The sequence below is a fragment of the Bufo bufo genome, chromosome 2, assembly GCF_905171765.1.
Source record: "Bufo bufo chromosome 2, aBufBuf1.1, whole genome shotgun sequence".
Taxonomy (NCBI): Eukaryota; Metazoa; Chordata; class Amphibia; order Anura; family Bufonidae; genus Bufo; species Bufo bufo.
In genome coordinates, this window is record NC_053390.1 from 420416994 (window position 1) to 420437270 (window position 20277).

The following is a 20277-nucleotide window of genomic DNA, read 5'->3' on the forward strand; positions in this document are numbered from 1 at the left end:
ATGTGCGAAAATAACCTATATATTACCAAAAAAATACACGTCAAAGGGCAGACTTAAATAATGGTATAGTACACAAAACACCAAATTGCTCCATAACTCCCTAGATATAGTGTATAATGTAGTCTATTACAGGCTTATAAAGTTGAACTAATCTATGTATCAATAAGGTGTAAACGACTCTCAACCATTTCTCCATCATGGCTAAGGCAGAGATGAAAAAAGGGAGCTGACCTAGCTAAACTAAGCCAGATAGTCAAGCCCCTTATCATGTCACTAATAAATGGTGAGGTCTCTGCTGTGTTGGAATGTCATAGCTAACACGGCAGAAAATGCATTTCATGTACACCAGAGAAGTTCTGAAATGGTCATCTGTGCCGTTTTGAGAATTAAACCACCTTTAAAGGGAACCTGTCACCGGGATTTTGTGTATAGAGCTGAGGACATGGGTTGCTAGATGGCCGCTAGCACATCCGCAATATCCAGTCCCCATAGCTCTGTGTGCTTTGATACAGAGATGAGTCCTGTCCCTGAGATGAGTCAGGGACAGGACTAATCTCAGGTTAATTTGCATATGTATCAAATCGTGTTTTTTTTACACAATAAAAGCACACAGAGCTATGGGGACTGGATATTGCGGATGTGCTAGCGGCCATCTAGCAACCCATGTCCTCAGCTCCATACACAAAATCCCGGTGACAGGTTCCCTTTAACATTATAATATAATGCAGAGGTCCCCAATCTTTGAAGGTTGCAAGCTTCTCTAAGTTATGGTTGAGTGATATGACTTTTATCCTCTGATAGCTGTCCAGGAATATGGATCTGAGGTGTCACTAGGCCACAAAAGTATTTAGAGTTGCTACTGGGTGGGAACCACATGCAGGCCAGATATCCACATGTCATTCCTGAACCCTTGGTTGAGGAACACAGCTCTAAAACATAATATATTTGTAAAGAAACATCAAGTCATTAATTTTGATTTGTTTTAATTTTGTAGGTACTGACATAAAACACGATTTAATCTTCCAAGAGTAAATGCACTTAGTCAAAAATCTTGGATTTTCAAAGTTTCTTCCCTTACAGATTAGAATTTCTGGATGGCTGGTTCATAAATGTGAAACAAGCAGACATCGAATGTGTTCGCTGCAATTCTATTCTGTTCAAGCACACAACTTTAGGTTGCAGATTTCAACTAGACTTGTCAGCACTTACAGAAAATGGACCAATAAACCCCTGTGTAATTCTATTATATGCTAGATTAGTTCTGAAAAAAAGGAACAAAGTGAATTTTTTCCTTCAGTTTTGCCCCACCAACTTTGTATGCTCTATAGATTTTTTGCAAGAAGGCAATTCTTATTCATTATTAGCTTTCAAGCCAAGATATTTTTTTAAAGAACGTATCATTTGCACATTAATGCCTCTTGGATTAGGAAATAAATTCTAGCTGTAATCGATCTAGACTTTGAATTTAAATGGCCCCAGATAATGTAGCACTTTGGTTAAAGTATTTTATTTTTATGTAAAAAGTATGAAGGCATGGATATTACAGCAGCGTAGTTCAATGTCTGCCATTGCACAAGATGGAGGTTACAATGAATATTATCAAACTGGTGCATTTTTGTTAATTTAATTCAGAACTGAAATGATTATTCTGACATCAATGCAGCAAACGTATTTAAGCAACATTAAATGAATTTTCCGACCATTAAAAAATGTCACTTAAATCTCAACTGCCCAACTGAGACTCCAAATTTCCTTTTGAGAGTCAATAGATTTTGTCCTATCATATTGGTCTTTACACCTGAGTACTTTATTCTACCATGAATGTTTCCATTCCATCTGCATGTGAAAAAAAGAACATAAAGAGTAATTATTGTCAAAGGTTGGCATCACAGACAGCCTTTCCTTTCCTGCTTGCAATACTGGACTTTATGTGTAAAGGCAAAAAGATTAAACCTCTGGACAGATTCCACATCTCCTAAAAGAACTTAAATGGGTTGTCCAGTTTATAAAAACAAAAGACTAAGAGTTCCCTCTTAGACGGGTGTTGCAGCTTTTTGATATTGATAATCTAATTCCTGATAGGTCATCAAATTCTGATTGGTGTGGGTCTGACACTTGACACCTCCACAATCAGCTATTTGTAAAGCCTTCCATCCACTATATAGTTTCTGGTACCTGCTGAAGACAGCTGATCGGTGGGGGTGCTGGTTGCTGGACCTCTACCATTCTGAAATCGATTAATCGATTACCTATCCCCCACAATACCCTTGTAAGGACCTATCCCCAAAATACCCTTTTAAGGTCCCTAATCTGCTGTCAGAGCAAAAGTACAAAGTTCTGGATGATCTAATAAATTAAAGTATCACACAGGAAGACCATTGATTGGCTTTGTGCACTGTGTAATGCTACATTTCACCTTAGGAGGAGCTGCAGGGGAACTGAACACTTGCTGATGGGTTCCCCGACAGATTGAAGCCGGTTGAAGCAGTTCCCAGCAGCAGGACACCCCATGATCTACTTATTATCTGGACTCATTTCTGGCAGAAATGAGTTGTCGAAAATAGATGACCTCTCAAAGGGAGTCTGTCATTGTGATTTAGCCATATTACCTGCAGTACTACATGAGCAGTGCAGCAGATATAGAGTCTAGATCGCTGTTTTACATTCTTATACTCACTCCCCTTTCCCCTGTTGTGCACCCTCAAATCTTCACTAGATTACATTATGTGGACTGCTGAGTGACATGCACATAGTGCAGAGGACTTCCTGAGCACAAGCTTAGCAATGCAGACAAAGGAATTTTCCACAGTTTTGAGGTTACACAACAGGCGAAATTCATAGCAGGGCTAAATCATGGTTACTGATAACCTTTAAAAGAGAAGATACCCCTTCTCAGTCTACATTTCCTCAAGATATGTGTTTTCCTTTTTTTTTGTGAACTATATATAGTCATTTTATAGCATAATTATTATTCAAATTATTATTAATAATAATAGCAATGCTAGGACAAATACTTCATCCATTGCAAGGTATTAAGTTTATGAGGAGGTAAGTTCTAGACTTGACAGCGGCGAATCAATGGATGTCGTATATCTGGACTTCTCCAAAGCATTTGACACTGTACCACATAAAAGGTTAGTATATAAAATGAGAATGCTCGGACTGGGAGAAAACGTCTGTATGTGGGTAAGTAACTGGCTCAATGATAGAAAACAGAGGGTGGTTATTAATGGTACACACTCAGATTGGGTCACTGTCACTAGTGGTGTACCTCAGGGGTCAGTATTGGGCCCTATTCTCTTCAATATATTTATTAATGATCTTGTAGAAGGCTTGCATAGTAAAGTATCAATTTTCGCAGATGACACTAAACTGTGTAAAGTAATTTACACTGAAGAGGACAGTATACTACTACAGAGGGATCTGGATAGATTGGAGGCTTGGGCAGATAAGTGGCAGATGAGGTTTAACACTGACAAATGTAAGGTTATGCACATGGGAAGGAATAATGCAAGTAACCCGTACATACTAAATGGTAAGACACTCGGTAACACTGACATGGAAAAGGATCTAGGAATTTTAATAAACAGCAAACTAAGCAGCAAAAACCAGTGTCAGGCAGCTGCTGCCAAGGCCAACAAGATAATGGGTTGCATCAGAAGGGGCATAGATTCCCGTGATATGAACATAGTCCTACCACTTTACAAATCGCTTGTCAGACCACACATGGAGTACAGTGTACAGTTCTGGGCTCCTGTAAACAAGGCAGACATAGCAGAGCTGGAGAGGGTTCAGAGGAGGGCAACTAAAGTAATAACTGGAATGGGGCAACTACAGTACCCTGAAAGATTATCAAAATTAGGGTTATTCACTTTAGAAAAAAGACGACTGAGGGGAGATCTAATTAATATGTATAAATATATCAGGGGTCAGTACAGAGATCTATCCCATCAGCTGTTTATCCCCAGGACTGTGACTGCGACGAGGGGACATCCTCTGCGTCTGGAGGAAAGAAGGTTTGTACACAAACATAGAAGAGGATTCTTTACGGTAAGAGCAGTGAGACTATGGAACTCTCTGCCTGAGGAGGTGGTGATGGTGAGTACAATAAAGGAATTCAAGAGGGGCCTGGACGTATTTCTGGAGCTTAATAATATTACAGGCTATAGCTACTAGAGAGGGGTCGTTGATCCAGGGAGTTATTCTGATTGCCTGATTGGAGTCGGGAAGGAATTTTTTATTCCCCTAAAGTGGAGAAAATTGGCTTCTACCTCACAGGGTTTTTTGCCTTCCTCTGGATCAACTTGCAGGATAACAGGCCGAACTGGATGGACAAATGTCTTTTTTCGGCCTTATGTACTATGTTATTTCGTCACTATGTTATTTCGTCAGGGAGTTCTAGGCCTTCACATGTAGGTTTTTAATTTAACTCCTCAGTAATGGTCCTCACTAGTGTTGATCGAGCACCTGAGTATAATGGAAGTCAATGGGAGAACCCAAGCATTAAACGAGGCACCCCCTGCTCTGGAGAGGAGAGGGTGTCTGGTTTACAGAAAAAGGTTAGAAATTTATGGAAACACCACCAAAATGGTTTGGAAACAGCATGAATCCAATAAATGGCGCTGTTCATGAGTAGTGTTGATCGCTAATATTCTAATCGCAAATTTTTATCGTGAATTTTCTATGCAAATGGTGTTTAAGCTGAAAAACAAGCAGATTCAGCTAATTTGCATATGCCCACAATTATGCAAATTTGTTGACATGAGAAAACTGTATAGAAAGGTTATTGAATATTATGTTAGGACAATCAGAAAACTTTTTGTCACCCTAATGATAATGATCCAGGTGCGCAGGTCCACCCAAGCCATTCAATAGTTATGAAGCAACTTTGAGGCTTACTGGCTCTCAGTCAAATGAGAGCTGGTTTTGAATGTCTCACAAGGCTGACATTGTAAGGTATGCTGGCTGTTATCTGTCTCATGGATAAATTGTTGGCTTGCACATACCTGGCTTTTGGCATATAGCCTTTGTGTGGTCGTCTATTGTATGTCATAGGTAATGGAAGTCCAAGATGCATTGAGACATCCTTCCCATTCTGTTTCCAAACCATTTTAGTGGTGTTTCCATCAATTTCTAACCTTTTTCTTTGAACCAGACATCCTCTCTTCTTCAGAGCAGGGGTGCCTGGTTTAATGCTCGGGTCTCCTATTGATTTTCATTGTGTTCAATTGTGCTCGAGCATACACAATATTCAGCCGAACATTGTGATGTGCCGAGCATAGTGATGCTCAAGCCGAACTGCTGTTCAGCTGAGCATGCTCACTCAGCACTAGTCCTCGCTCTTAGGTTGCCATTGATCTTGAGGTTCCCATGCCAGCACTAGTTTGACTAGATCTGTGGTGCTTGGAACTTGATTTGACAATAACAGTTTCTTGTCAAATGACAAGGCAGCAGTACATTAGTTATAGTGCTTAAAATACAATTTTACTGCTACTTGATGGCTAGCCCTTAGCACAAAATCAAAATGGTTGACAGTTTAGGGTGCTTTGTACCACAAACGGGATGATAATATGGCACTCTAATGTTCATTGCACCAAAACAGAAGAAATGTCTTTGGAAAGAATATTTTTCTATATGCAGCCTATGACCAACAACAGCTGTATGCTGTCTCCCTGTGTCAGATTCGCTTTGTTGCAGTATATTTGCCCTCACTCTTTGGGATCCTACAATGATATTGCACCTATAAAAAGCTATGGCATTAACACTGTCTCATACTAGAGGAAGCAGCCATATCACATTGGTTTGGCTGTCTGGATCATGCAGGTATTATCCCAATAAATGATATGCAAAGATAAAATATAGTCAGTTTTACTTCTGTTCTTATCCAACTAACATCCATCTGGATAATTACATGAGTGGGCTCATTCTAGGTCCTGCTGTGCTTCTATTATGAAGGTATTGCTTTCCTTTCGAAAGACAACAACAGCAGAGGTGAGTGCTTTGCCTCTGCCTGTGCTGGAGCACTGATCAAGCCACATGAGATCTCATTTCAGGCATAATGTGCATCGAAGGACAAAATTAGATTGAGGAGTAAATGGAGCCTAAAATCTCCAAAGCTTTATCCATCAAGAATCGGCCGCACTGCAAAGTTTAAATTTTACTTCCCCTGTCATAGAACCTTACTCTGGATACTGTCATTTTAAGAAGTAATCAAACAATATTTTTAAGGCCAGCTTCCATGGGAGAAATTTCAGTTTGATTGTAAAATGTAATGAAAAGTAATTTCTCTGTTTAAGAAGTATACAAGAAAGCTTTTATTCATGAGACTGTGTCACCAAGCATGTTACAGTGCACTAGCTCAAGCTGCCCATGTACATAAAGATTGATGAAATGGCCAATTTGAACCATTTTGGCAGACTACCATTTGAAATTAATACACCAATGATGGCTACTTTTTGCCAAACATTTGATATCAGGTTGGCCAGTCATTTGCCACGCTGAATTCACTCTGATCCGCCAGTTTAGAGAAAGAGAAATTTTCCAGGAAATTGAAGTAATTTCGATTCGAGTAGAATCGACTCATACCTGTCATGAACTCACCTGACGGTGCTCCAGGGGGAGGTCCTGTCACTCTATGGTGGCGCTGCCAAAATCATGCCATTGCCCTGGCAGCAAGCCCCACCGACATGGGAGCAGCTCGGTCTATCAAAGAGCAGCAGCGTCGGACCAATCAGACGCGGCTCCGACATCACATGCCTTCTCCCAGAAGGACATTCAAACAGGAAGCTGCTGGCAACAGGTGCCTGTGATTGGTTCTCTAGCCTTACTAGCATGCATTATACTTCTTTTTGAATCTCTGGTCTCTGACTTTTGGATTGTTCCTGACCTTGCTTCTGTCTGCCATTTATTGCATGACGTGATCTCCTGGCTATGACCCTGTCTGGTATTTGATTCTGTGTTTATATCTTGCCTTGGTTCTGACATATCTCTCTGGTTTAGACTCTGGCCTAATTTTGACTTTGCTTCTGGATTCTGATCCAATCCTGGTTTTGCCTGTCTGTCATTATGTTTATTATTTTCTTCATTTGTATTTTCTCTCATTAGTCCCAGCACCCAGTCAGGAAGGGACTGCCGTCCAATTGTGGGCCATTGCTTAAGACGGATCGTGCAATTAGATAGGGACAGTGGTGCAGGTGAGTTCAGGGCTCTACGATTCCCTACTGTGACAGCACTCAAATTGAATCAAATGTTAGATCGATAGATAGAAATATACTCACTCGGTATATATTAGAACAAATACATTTTCCCTTCCCTTGTAGATTGTAAGCTCCCATGGACAAGGTCCTCTCCCCCCTCTGTGCCAGTCTGTTAATAGTTTCATACTTAACCCTTATGTAACTCATACGTAACCCTTCTTGATGTAAAGCACCATGGAATTAAGGGTTCTTTTAAATTTTCAGACCAGTTCTAAATTAGAGTCAGGCTTTTTCAATAAATGGGATGACAATCAGGTGTGAGTGAGCGACCTGTTTTATTTAAAGAACAGGGATATATCAAAGTCTGATCTTCACAAACATGTTTGTGGAGGTATATTGTGGCATTAACAAAAGAGATTTCTGGGGACCTTAGAAGGATTGTTATTGATGCTCATCAGGCTTCAAAAGGTTACAGGGCCATCTCTAAAGAGCTTGAACTCTACCAATCTACAATGAGACAGATTGTATACAAATGAAGGAAATTCAAGACCATTACTCTCCCCGGGAGAGGTTGACTAACAAAAATCACGCCAAAAGAAAGGTGTGCAGTAGTCCATAAGGTCACAAAGGAACCCACGGTAACCACTAACCAACTAAAGGCCTTTCTCACATTAGCTAATGTTAATTTTCATGAGTCCACCATTAGGAGGACACTTAACATCAGTGGTATGTATGGCAGGATTGCAGGAGAAAGCTGCTGCTCTCCAAAAAGAACATTGCTGCCTGTCTGCAGTTTGCTAAAGATCACCTAGGCAAACCAGAAGGTTAGTGGAACAATTTTTTGTGGATGGATGAGACCAAACTAGAACTTTTTGGTTTCATGGGAAGCGTTATGTTTGAAAAGGAAAACACTGCATTCCAGCATAAAAAACACATCCCAGCTATGAAACACGGTGGTGGTAGCATTATGGTTTAGGCCTGTTTAGCTGCATCTGGATCAGGATGGCTTGCTAATGTTAAATGAACTATGAATTCTAAATTGTACCAGCAAATTCTAAAGGAAAATGTCAGGACTAGTGATGATCGTGCATGCTCAGCCGAACACCAGTTCAGCTTAAGCATCTCGATGCTCGGCACATGGCGGCATTCGGCCGAATATGTACCAGCAATCTATATTTTTAGCGCAACCTACGCTAAATTTCTAAAACTTTACAGACCCAAATGTCCTTTTAAGGACTATTGCGTGTGGCAGCAGCAATATCTTTCTTTTAGCGCAAACTGCGCTAAATAATGTACAATAGTTAGGCCGCTGCAGACAGTGACATTAGCTGCGCCACATCTCCAGTGTAAAGTGTGCGCATCCCAAAAAAATCAGTGACATCCAGTAGACGGTGTCTGCTGCGGACAGTGACATTAGCTGTGCCACATCTCCAGTGTAAAGTGTGCGCATTCAAAAGATATCTATGACATCCAGTGTACTTTTTCCGTAGACAGTGTCCGCTGCGGACAGTGACATTACTTGCTCCACATCTTCAGTGTAAAGTGTGCGCATCCAAAAAATATCTGACATCCAGTGTACTTTTCCCGTAGACGGTGTCCGCTGCGGACAGTGACATTACACAGGAGATGTGGTGCAGCTAATGTCACTGTCGCAGTGGACACCGTCTACGGAAAAAGTACACTGGATGTCACAGATATTTTTTGGATGCGGACACTTTACACTAGAGATGTGGTGCAGCTAATGTCACTGTCCGCAGCGGACACAGTCTACGGAAAAAGGACACTGTATGTCACAGATACATGTTTTCAGCGCACATGTTACACAGCAGATGTGGCACTGGTTATGTCACTGTCAGAAGTGGACACCGTCTATGGAAAAAGTTCACTGTATGTCACAGATATTTTTAGGATGCGCACACTTTACACAGGAGATGTGGCGCAGCTAAAGTGTGCGCATCCAAAAAATATCTGTGACATACAGTGAACTTTTTCCATAGATGGTGTCCACTTCTGACAGTGACATAACCAGGGCCACATCTGCTGTGTAACATGTGCGCTGAAAACATGTATCTGTGACATACAGTGTCCTTTTTCCGTAGACGGTGTCCGCTGCGGACAGTGACATTAGCTGCACCACATCTCTAGTGTAACGTGTCCGCATCCAAAAAATATCTGTGACATCCAGTGTACTTTTTCCGTAGACGGTGTCCGCTGCGACAGTGACATTAGCTGCACCACATCTCTAGTGTAGGCTGTTAGGCTGTTCAATGATTAAAAGAACCATAGTCCGATACTGTCAATAGGCACCCTCTTTTGACACCCTCTATAATCATAACTAGCAATGAAAGCGATTACGTTCATTGATCATGATAATATCCCTTGGTGATATTGAGCATGCTTTCTTATGACTTAGGATATCTATATTTGCTGATGCTATCGTGAAACTCATTGGACATTCTCCTATATCTGTGGAGACTGTGACTTTCGGTTTCTGACTTTGGTGGCTACTGGTGGAGGTGATATTTCGGAACCTGGTGTGTTCGATACCATTATATTTATTTCTCCCCCACAGATGCCTCTATGGAAATGTGACCGTATGGAACAACCACTTCCCTATGTTATGGTCGGTGCACAGTCCAATTGAAATTGATCTCCTCCCGTTATCATTTGATGGCCCCCTTACAATCAAGATGAATACATAACGGACACTGATTCATAAATATTGGTGGTCCTCACCCAAATTACGGATATCACTTCATAGTATGGGTATCCGATATCGATGATATCAGCTATTGATCTTACTTACCCCCTGATGATCCCACATAGTGGGGGAAACGCGTTGGGGTTTTCTATATGTCTTTCTATGTTTAGGGTGATTCATATACCTTGATGCACTGTGTACCTTGTTGACTGTTACAATACAGCACTAGGGCTGTATACAGAGTCCATCAATTTACCCTATGTTTATAGGGGAGTGTATATGTACAGTGTCTTTCTTATTTTCTTATTTTTTACTGGCAGGCACCTACTCTACCCTCTACCCTCCACCTCATTATTAGGGTCGATTTAGGACTTTGTGAGTCCAGGTTCGAGGACAGGGAGTCCCCACCATCAGGGGTCGTCCCTGGGCTGAGCACATAGGACATCTTGTCCTGCAAAAAACAAACCCTCATACAGCTATGTAAATGCAATAATAAAAAAGTTATGGCTTTGGGAGGGCTGGTTGTAAAAAAACGGAAAATTACCTGGTCTTGAAAGGGTTAATATAATTTGCTTTATATAATTTATAGTTCATAACAGCACCATTTATGGTTGCATAAAATGTGGTGTGAAGTGGGAAAAATAATCCAAATGGTGTGGAATTATAAAAAAAACACTATTCTGCCACAGTTATGGGTTTTAAAACTGACCTGTTACTTTTATTTTCTGGGTCATTACGATTACAATGATACCCCACATGTATCGTTTTTATTACATAAATCTAATAAAACAAATTTTCACTTTGCATTGAAATATTGTGACCCCCATCATTTTTTGCGGGATGATCTATACTTTTCATTGATAGAATTCTGGGGTTTATATGATTTTTTTTATCCCTTTTTATTCAATTATTTGTGGGAGGTGAAGCGACCAAAAAACGGTGAATTGACCATTTAGAATTTTTTCTGTTTTGCTGTTTGCCGTATGGGATAAATATTTTTATATTTTAATAGTAAGTATATTTTTATATTTTAATAATATGCCCATAATGTAAATTTTTTAATTATTTAAGTATTTTTATCTTAATTTTGGTGAAAGGTGGGTGATTAGAATTTTTATATTTTTTTAAATATTTGAAAACCTTTTTTTTTTGCACTTTTTAATAGCTCCCCTAGGGAACTAAAACAAGCAATCATTAGATTGCTTCTATAATAGGAATCTATTAGAATTACACTGTGTTCCTATGGAGCCCTGCCACATCACATACATTAGTCCCAGGTGCCTTCTGTATATAACAGCAGGCACCTGGCGGGTATGGCGCCTCCTCTGCACACGAGCGGTTGCCATTTTTAAATGACCAAATTCCAACGTAAACTTATGTTGGGTGGTCGGGAAGGGGTTAACCAAATATGGCTGAGCATCATACCTAATTTATTCAACATTTGCCTGGATGACCACAACCTTGGACATAAGATTACTGCATCTGCCAACATATATTGCTATCCATTAGCTGTCACTCTAAATGCTTATGTTTGAGAAAATGTCACAGTTTTACTAAAGTAAGAAACAGAAGACTGAGATCTACTTACAGTTTCATTGTCATAAAAATAAAAGGTAGATATTTTTTCCCCATGTGCACCCTGCAGGTGTTATTCACAGCACACTCGCTGGTTGCAATCTAACAACATGGGCATTTCAATTTTATGTGACGTGCTTGGCTTATTTTACTGCATATTGGAAAGAAAAAGATGTATTAAAGGTTGAGAACATGAAGCAAATGACAACTACCTCCACTGTGCTCCAACTTACCTATGCATGATTTGTACGTTGTGTATTTGCGCTGTACATAGCAAAGCGGCAGAGAAAAAAACAATCTACCATAATGGAGAGCAACACCTGGGGAGACAATATTATTGTGCTTCTCCTAATCTGAATTTTATGGCTTGTATAACAGATTACGGTACTTGCAGCTTTTTTAAGCAAGAGTCACAGTGGACATCCCGAGTTTCACAATTTTTACTGCGAATTCTTTCCTCCGTTTGACACATTCTCCTGGCTGCTAATTTCATGCAGTCACTTAAACGTGATGGATAATTGTGTTCTGCTTATCAATGTTTAATTTAAGGCCTGTTCTGCCTGACCCATATGCCCTCTGCGAATGCCATGCCTCGTTATTGATTTCATGCCCACACCTGTGGCATTACCTAGCTCATAGAATGGGCATGAAGCCCTTGGATTTAACGTGGTGGGGACTAATTAAGATAACAAAGTTGTTACAAATGGGCTTTGTGCCATCTATGCCATGCATTAAAATAATTGGGCGAAGAGTTGGATCTCTGTGAGTAAAGTGTATTAATTTTTATATATTTACAGAGTCTAGCTGGAAGCCAAGCAGCATGTGCATCCCATGCTGCCCAGAGACATTGTTAATACTGTTCATGGGTGCCTGCTGCCTCAGTAATTATAGACGGCACAAATATCTTCTTGGACAATGCAGGGCTTCATCAGAGAAAGCAAATATTCACCACGCAGCTTATTAGGAGAAACAAAAAAGGAGCTGTTTGGTGAAAATATTTTTGAAGAACATCTTCAACATTAAATCTTTAGTGGAGAGATTACAAATATCTTCAATATGTGGCCAATTTTAGATATAGGCTTTAGCTTTAAAGTCTATTTAATATAAGGATATATTTATATAAGGATAAAACAAGGGGTAACAACCCGAAATTAGTTGGTGGCAAGATCAGAGGTGTCCAAAAATATTATTTTGCCGAAAAAGTGGTAGATGTTTGGAACAAACTTCCAGCACAAGTGGTTAGAATATCTGCTGTACACCTGCCTGGGATAAACATGTATTTATCCTAAGAGAAAAATAAAAAGGAAATAATAAAAGGGCAGACTAGATGGACCACACTGGCTTTTTCTTTTTATCAAATATGTTTTTATTGTTTTCAAACAATATACTTGGAATACATGCTTTGATTGTACATCAGTAAGTTGTTATTTATGTCATACAGTATTTTACATGACTTGACGTACCATGTTGTGTTACAGTATATTGGGTAACAATTAAACAATCAAACAATTGCCTTGTCTGTGCATGCTTTAAGGTACATACATTATCACTGGCTTTTTCTTCCGTCATTCTTCCATGTTTCTATGGTTACAGGCCTACGTATAAAAAGTTAATTAGAAAGATCTTTATTATGGCTATTTATATATTTGTACAATATAATTATATTACCTCAAAGCTGTTCTTTTCCAAACAGAAGAACCCCAAATTTGATAATCTGTCTTGGTACTGAAATTCACCCATTACCTTGTTCGACCACATCTGCATTCTCTCTACTTCAACAGTCTACCGTCCTTCTTATAGACCGGCGGGCAAAATTGTACACAATATTCTCACTACTGATTTGTATAGTGGCAATCTATGAAGTCCTCTACTTCTGCCTTTGGAAAGGCGTAAAATAGGACTTTGTGGCGTCTTGGGCTTAGTTGCGCCAAAATTTGAAAAGTGGGCAAGAAAGTTGGCATGGTCATCTGTGAAACTTATTTAAGCCAGATTCATCATTTGAGACTTTTTAAAACATCAAACAATTGTTGCATTCTTAGTCCAGTAATGGGGTACTGTAGAAAATGGAGAAATATATCAAGACAGAAATGGTAGACTTAAAGATGCCCCATTTTTATCAAACATTGGAGGAGATTTATCAAAACAGGTGCAAAGGAAAACTGACTTAGACTACTTTCACACTCGCGTTTGGTGCGGATCCGTCATGGATCTACACAGATGGATCCGTTCAGATAATAAAACCATCTGCATCCGTTCAGAATGGATCCGCTTGTATTATCTTTAACATAGCCAAGACAGATCCGTCTTAAACACCATTGAAAGTTATTGGAGGACGGATCTGTTTTCTATTGTGCCAGATTGTGTCAGAGAAAACGGATCCGTCCCCAGTGACTTACATTGTATGCCAGGACGGATCAGTTTGGCTCAGTTTCATCAGACAGACACCAAAATGCTGCAAGCAGCGTTTTGGTGTCCGCCTCCAAAGCGAAATGATGGATCCTGAGCAGATCCTTTTCCATTCAGAATGCATTAGGGTAAAACTGATCCGTTTTGGACCGCTTGTGAGAGCCCTGAACGGATCTCACAAACGGAAAGCCAAAACGCCAGTGTGAAAGTAGCCTTAGTTACCCATAGCAACCAATCAGATTGATCTTCTGATTAAGAAGATTAAGTTCTAAGAAATGAAAGGTCTGATTGGTTGCTATAGATAACTAAGCCAGTTTTCCTTTGAACCTATTTTGATAAATCTCCCCAGTGTGTGAGATTTGATAAATTTGGTGTAACTCCTGCAAAGCTGACTTAAAAAAATCCCCTCAAGATAATTCTGCCCCTCTGTTCTTATTCTCAGCATCTATGCTTTTTTAAACGCATCCAATTATTTTATTAGCCTTGGCAGCAGCTGCCGGACACTGGTTGCCAACATTTATAATTATATATTATATCTAAAAGCATGCCTGGCATTTGTGAGATCTCGCATTTTGATTTGCTGTGCTTTAATCGCTAGGTCGTGATTTGGCAAGCACAACCCTCCCTGGTTACCCTCCACACGTCCCCCCTGCTGGACAGGGCAGCTACTCTGCTCCAACGCTGACAGGAATGGTGCCTGGTGAGTTTGCAATTACATATGTAGCAAGATATACTGAGAAGTCTGTATCTGAAAAATTTAAAAAAATAAATTGAATGTATACGGTTCACATGTTGTCACATGTCTGCAAAGCATGATGCCATTGTATTACAATATATGGTGGGAGCCTTGTTAGAGATTTCTCATAGGGCCCAATAGCTCCAACTTATGGCCATGATCCCAGTATAACAGATAGAGTCTAATATATGCTATGGAAATGATAAACATATATAATGACATATAGCCCTGTAATATAAGACTTCTAGCTTTAAGCTGGGAAATTTTGCTTTTGGTTGTTTTTGGTAGCAGTCCCCAAGTCCTTCAAATTCTTGAGTCTTTTATATTATGACTGCAAAACCTGGACTAGAGATGAGCAAATTTTATAAAATTCGATTGGCTCCGATTCATCCAAATTGTCCAAGAAACTCGATACAGGTATGAAATGAATTTACCCAAATCAAAAGTGTTTTAAATCTCATTCCTATTGAAACAAATCTGAAGAAATTCTGATTCTACCGAGTGAGATTTTTTTCAAATACTCGGGAAAAATTCATAGTTCTACTGACCTAAACTTATATTTCCACAGAGCCCTATCTATTCTAAGTATGATTCAGTAGAACTGTGTGAGATCAGGATTTTGCATCTGAAATAGGAACATTAAAGAGTCACTGTACTTTCACACCATTTAATTTAATAGAGAATAGTGTAAGAAAATTTCTAAATCACTTTATTTAAAAAATCTGCCTGTATCTCCAGTGCAGAGGCGCGGTCCGCTTGGGGTCCCTTTTAAGAGGGTTCAAGAGTTTCTCGCTTTGTGGTGATGCCAGTTGCAATGAAGCAACAAGGGCACAGGGCCCCGTTTAGTGATGTAGTGTTGGATGGTACCCAGGTGTCGGAATGCCAGAGTTGTGTAGGGTGGCCTAAATGTCACTAATGGTGTTGCATGTGTCACGGTGCTCCTACTTGGATACACTGGAACCCCAGGTGTTGTTCCTGATGCATAAAAAGGGATAGTTGATGAAGGGGATGATGAAATAAATTGAGTCCAGACCTTGTGTTGAAGTTGATAACAGCTTTACTTGCATAAACGTTCATCAGGAAGCAACCTTCCAACTTTGTCTTGGTTACCAGCAGGCTTTGGGATAAATTCTGGCAGGCAAACACACTTGGCTCTGCTACATCTGTTGCTCTCTGGCTCTGCTGTACTGACAGGCTGGCTATGGAACCCAGCTTCTTCTTTAGGCTGCACTTTACTTGGTAGGCTGCTCTGTATCTAGCTTTGTCCAGGGAACTTTCTTCCTGGCTTCAGAGGCTCCAAGTTTCGGCCTCCATGTCCAGCAGAGCTGAAGGTGCTCTAGCTGGCCTGGACACAGCCTTCCCCTAGCAGTGGGTAAGCTAGACTAACTTAAACTAGCTAAACTTCTCCCTCTCTTAGAGAGAGTACTAGAATGGAAAGAAGGGTTCCATTCTAGTTAAAATAGCTCTGCCCTTTATGCCACCATCTGCTGGTGAACCAGGTATACTACACTTGAACATAACAGTTACAAGGAAATGGAAATACACATGTTGCAGGCCCTGGAAATCAATACATAGGGTGACATTAGGTTAACCATAGGAGATAGTAGAGAGGTTCGGAAAGTGTTAATGCGCCTCTGGGGCGATACAAATCCACCTGAAAAAAGCTATAAAGTCATGGCCACTAGGGGTCTCGCTTCCACACCTGTTGTCAGGCAAGATACATCCATAATAACAGTGACAGCTCAACTGATATGGGGGCATGTCAGAACTAGATAAGATTATGAGACTGATAAAAGAACTGCTTCTACACAGGTTTTGAAGAGCAGAGGAGCCTCCTGCCTTTTTGTAAGTGTAGTTTATCCCTCCTTATCTGTTCTGTGAGCTCTGAAGCTAAAAAACTATAGTGAGAAGAAAGGAAAAAGACATCAAAGCAGTACAGTGGTGGCAGATTTCAAAGAAGGGATATGCCTCCTGCTTCTGAGGGAAATGCATCTAGCAGTGCAGCTAAAACAGGAATAATTTAGGCTGATAAAGACATTAGAAACAGCTCAAAAGAGACACATTCCTTCACAGTTATGACTGTACAAAGAAGCACAGCCATTATGTAAACTTTTTTTTTAAACTCAGCTATGCTTCAAAATGAACTAAATTAAGATCGCTTGGGACTGTCTTCATGGTAATGTTTTTTGAAATGAGAAAAAGGCATACACCTACAAAAAACAATACCTGCTTTATAATGTGATATATCTACAGTTTGAAACAAAATTGTATTTTTAAACAATAAGAACGGAAGGGTTATTGATGTTGGCCCTGACACCTTAAAGTGGAACATCAAATTAGAATAACATTTTACTATTATTATTTTCCCTGAGTCCTGGAAAAGGTTCAGAAGATATGCCAGCAAGCACTTCTCTTATGTTGACAGCCAAAAGAAGTATGAATCTAATCTGAAGTCATTGAAAGGTTGTCAACACAGCTGATGGCAGCTGCCCAATAAACCATAATGACAACCTTTCATTGAGGTAGCTTGCAAGCTACTTTTGGCTGTCAGTCTATGTTTATATTTGTAGCCATGCTAGCAGGCACAGTTTTTCCCAAAATGTGGAGTTTCTGGGAATGCTTGTAATGTACAGCAGACATTCTTAGGAGGGGTTGTTTTTCTGTATAACATGAAGCTTATATAAAAACAGACAAATATGTAACAATTTATATTCACATAGGTATTATTGGTAATTGCTTGTTTCAAATACTTACTAGAATTCTGGTGAAAGTTTGTTGATCCAGAAAGTTATTCTGATTGCCTGATTGGAGTCGGGAAGGAGTTTTTTTATCCGATAAAGTAAAGAAAATTGGCTTCTACCTCATGAGGGTTTTTGCCTTTCTCTGGATCAACTTTGTAGGATATCAGGCTGAATTGGGTGGACGGATGTCTTTTTTTCATTCTTACAAATTATGGGGGACATATATCAAGAATGGCCTATACTGCGAAAGGATGTTCCAAATTTATGCAGAGGCACACGCCTTTCATATATTTGGCACATCCTCTGGACGTGCCGTGCGACAAACTTAAAGGGGTTGTCCGGGTTCAGAGCTGAACCCGTACATATCTCCATTTTGACCCAGGCAGCCCCCCTGACTTGAGCATTGGAGCAGTTTATGCTCCAATGCTCTCCTTTGCTCTGCGCTAAATCGTGCAGGGCAAAGGCATTTTTTGGAGTTCCAGTGATGTACCGAGCTCTCCATGGGGCTGCCAGGCGGAGGCTTCCGTCCAGCAGTGAGCCCAGTGATGTCACCGGCACTGATGGGCGGGCTTTAGCGCTGCTGTAGCCTGTTAAACGGCTAGGGCAGCGCTAAAGCCCACCCATCAGAGCCGGTGACGTCACGAACACACTGCTGGCAGTGTGTTATTGTAAATAAAAGAGACCTTGCACTGCGCGATCCAGCGCAGGGCAAGGGAGCACATCAGAGCATGACATGCTCCGATGCTGACATCAGGAGGGCTGCCTGGGTGAAATTATGGGTATGTCCTGGTTCAGCTCTGAACCCGGACAACCCCTTTAAATCTACGGCAGCCTCCTATTTGCCATAGATTTAAGACTTTATTCACACCAGAAAACTGGAGTGAAGAAAGATAAATGTGGCGGTCCTGCAGTACCACCCACTCCCTTCCCATGGCACGCTCCCTTTTCTCTCCGCCTCTAAAAGGCGGAGAGAAAATATTACTATATTACTATTCATAGATTAATTAATAGCCGAAATGTCTCTTCCTGGTGGAAACAATGCCATGTCAGCAGCCATTGTTCCTCATACAAAGCATTTAGGGGCACATTTATTAAGACCGGCGTTGTAGACCACTGCAGACGGTGGGTCGTCGGAGTTATGAAGAGGTGCCGGTCTCTACATAACTTTGGCAAATCTACTGCTGCTTCTAAATGTAATCAGGCGTAGAAAACGGCAAATGAGACGGGCCTGCTGGCCCATCTGCGCCCACGCCAACCCCACTTTTTTAGATCTGGCATGAGCAGGGAGGACCTTTGCACAGCAATCTGCACCAGAAATATGCCTAACATAGCCGTATTTCTGTTTAATAAACGACCCCCTTAATCTTTTGCATTACAGTTATATGGTAGATTTAAAATACCAATATTATACCTTGCTGGTCAATAAAGAGCAAATCAAAGGGTAGCAATTAAATAGCAAGTTTTTCATAGTTACATACTGAAAGTAAAAGAAAAAACCCATAGCATAGTAAAGCATTACAGCTATCTAAACATAAGTAAGCAACGCAAAGTGTGAATAAACAAAAGGTTCAGTGTTTAGAAGAGAGAGAAAAAGCAGAGCAGAATAACAGTGCATTTCTCCACTCTTTGGAAATCTCTATGCATTTGTAATAACAAAATTACCATAATTTGCTCGTTAACGCAGCTAGATCAGTCAAGCATTGTTCTAAACATGCAGAGGCCGTTCCTTGCTCCAGATCTGCCAGAGAGCTAAGCATGGTGAAAATTAGCATGCAAATGGTCCTAATTCAGCAGCCGAGCTGTCAGACCCACACTCTCTGCCATGTTTCCTTTGAGATTCTGACAGAAGTGGCCCAGAAAACCCACCCTTCAGGATTCTCATCGAGAGAAGCCGCAGGGGACACTTTATGAATGACAGCTCAGCTTGTATCAGTCAACTATATGAGAGCATTGTTATCTCTACAAGGGGTTATCGTGCACAGTTAAATAAATGGACCCACTGGTTTTGCAGCACTGTCCCCAAGGGATTGGCAGGTTTTGGTTCTTGTGCTTACAATGCCATTGTCGGCAGTGAATATGATATATTTATTATATTCTATATATTTAGAGGTAGACATATCAACATATCAGATTGTATCTTGTGGAAATCAACATCTGCATACAAATAAACATATGGCATTATATGACAATTGCTATATATGTTTTACTAAATTGCTTTATATGGGATCAAGCTGTTAAATTCTTCTATGAGAATTATAACACACAGGTCATGTATCGAGATTAGTGAATTTCCTGAAATTAATTTCGGTTTTGATTCTATTGATTCGGCAGTCAGATTTGATTCGGCAGTCAGATTAGATTCCTTCTGAATAAATTTGACCCGACTCAGTGCCCCTATTGGCCTGAAAATGTGTGCATGACACCCCATTTAAAGCTATTTAATGCCAAGACAGCATTAGTAATGTCAGAGTGACAGCAACATAAATGGCAGTGGCTAAATGGATGGTAGCCAGTGGTATTAAATAGCCTGTTTAAAAACACACTGAACTGTTGGATTTGTTATGTTTTGTAAAATAAAAAAGGCAGAAAATTATCCCTTTTTGGGGCAAATGTCTGCCGGTGTTTATACACCTACGGTGGTATCGGAAGAAGCACTGACTTGTTTAAAACAAGTGGTTACAAAAGAATTCTTATTTTGGGGAATGGCAACAGGTGTAGTTACTTTAAATAATTGATGATCATTCTGGAAAGTGAAGAAGCAATGACTTTTTTCAAAAGCCATCAAAAAAAGATCCCTTTTTGGGAACAGTTCCGGGTTTGTTATGCTATCCATCGTAGGGTTCCCAGCAGCAGCAGTACAGTATGGAGCATGATGGAGAAGGCAGGTAATGTGCTGCTTTGCAGGTAGTAGTAGCTGCAGCA

The 20277-nt window shown here is 40.3% G+C and overlaps 1 protein-coding gene across 3 annotated transcripts in view; it reads left to right on the forward strand.

The window, feature by feature from the left end:
* Nucleotides 1-20277, forward strand: part of PAX5 (paired box 5) — a 264529-nt gene that overhangs the window by 193743 nt on the left and 50509 nt on the right. For all 3 annotated transcript variants that reach the window (XM_040417363.1, XM_040417364.1, XM_040417365.1), the window contains exon 9: nt 14477-14578. In XM_040417363.1, coding sequence (XP_040273297.1) covers nt 14477-14578 — 102 coding nt within the window. The remainder of the gene's footprint in view (nt 1-14476; nt 14579-20277) is intronic.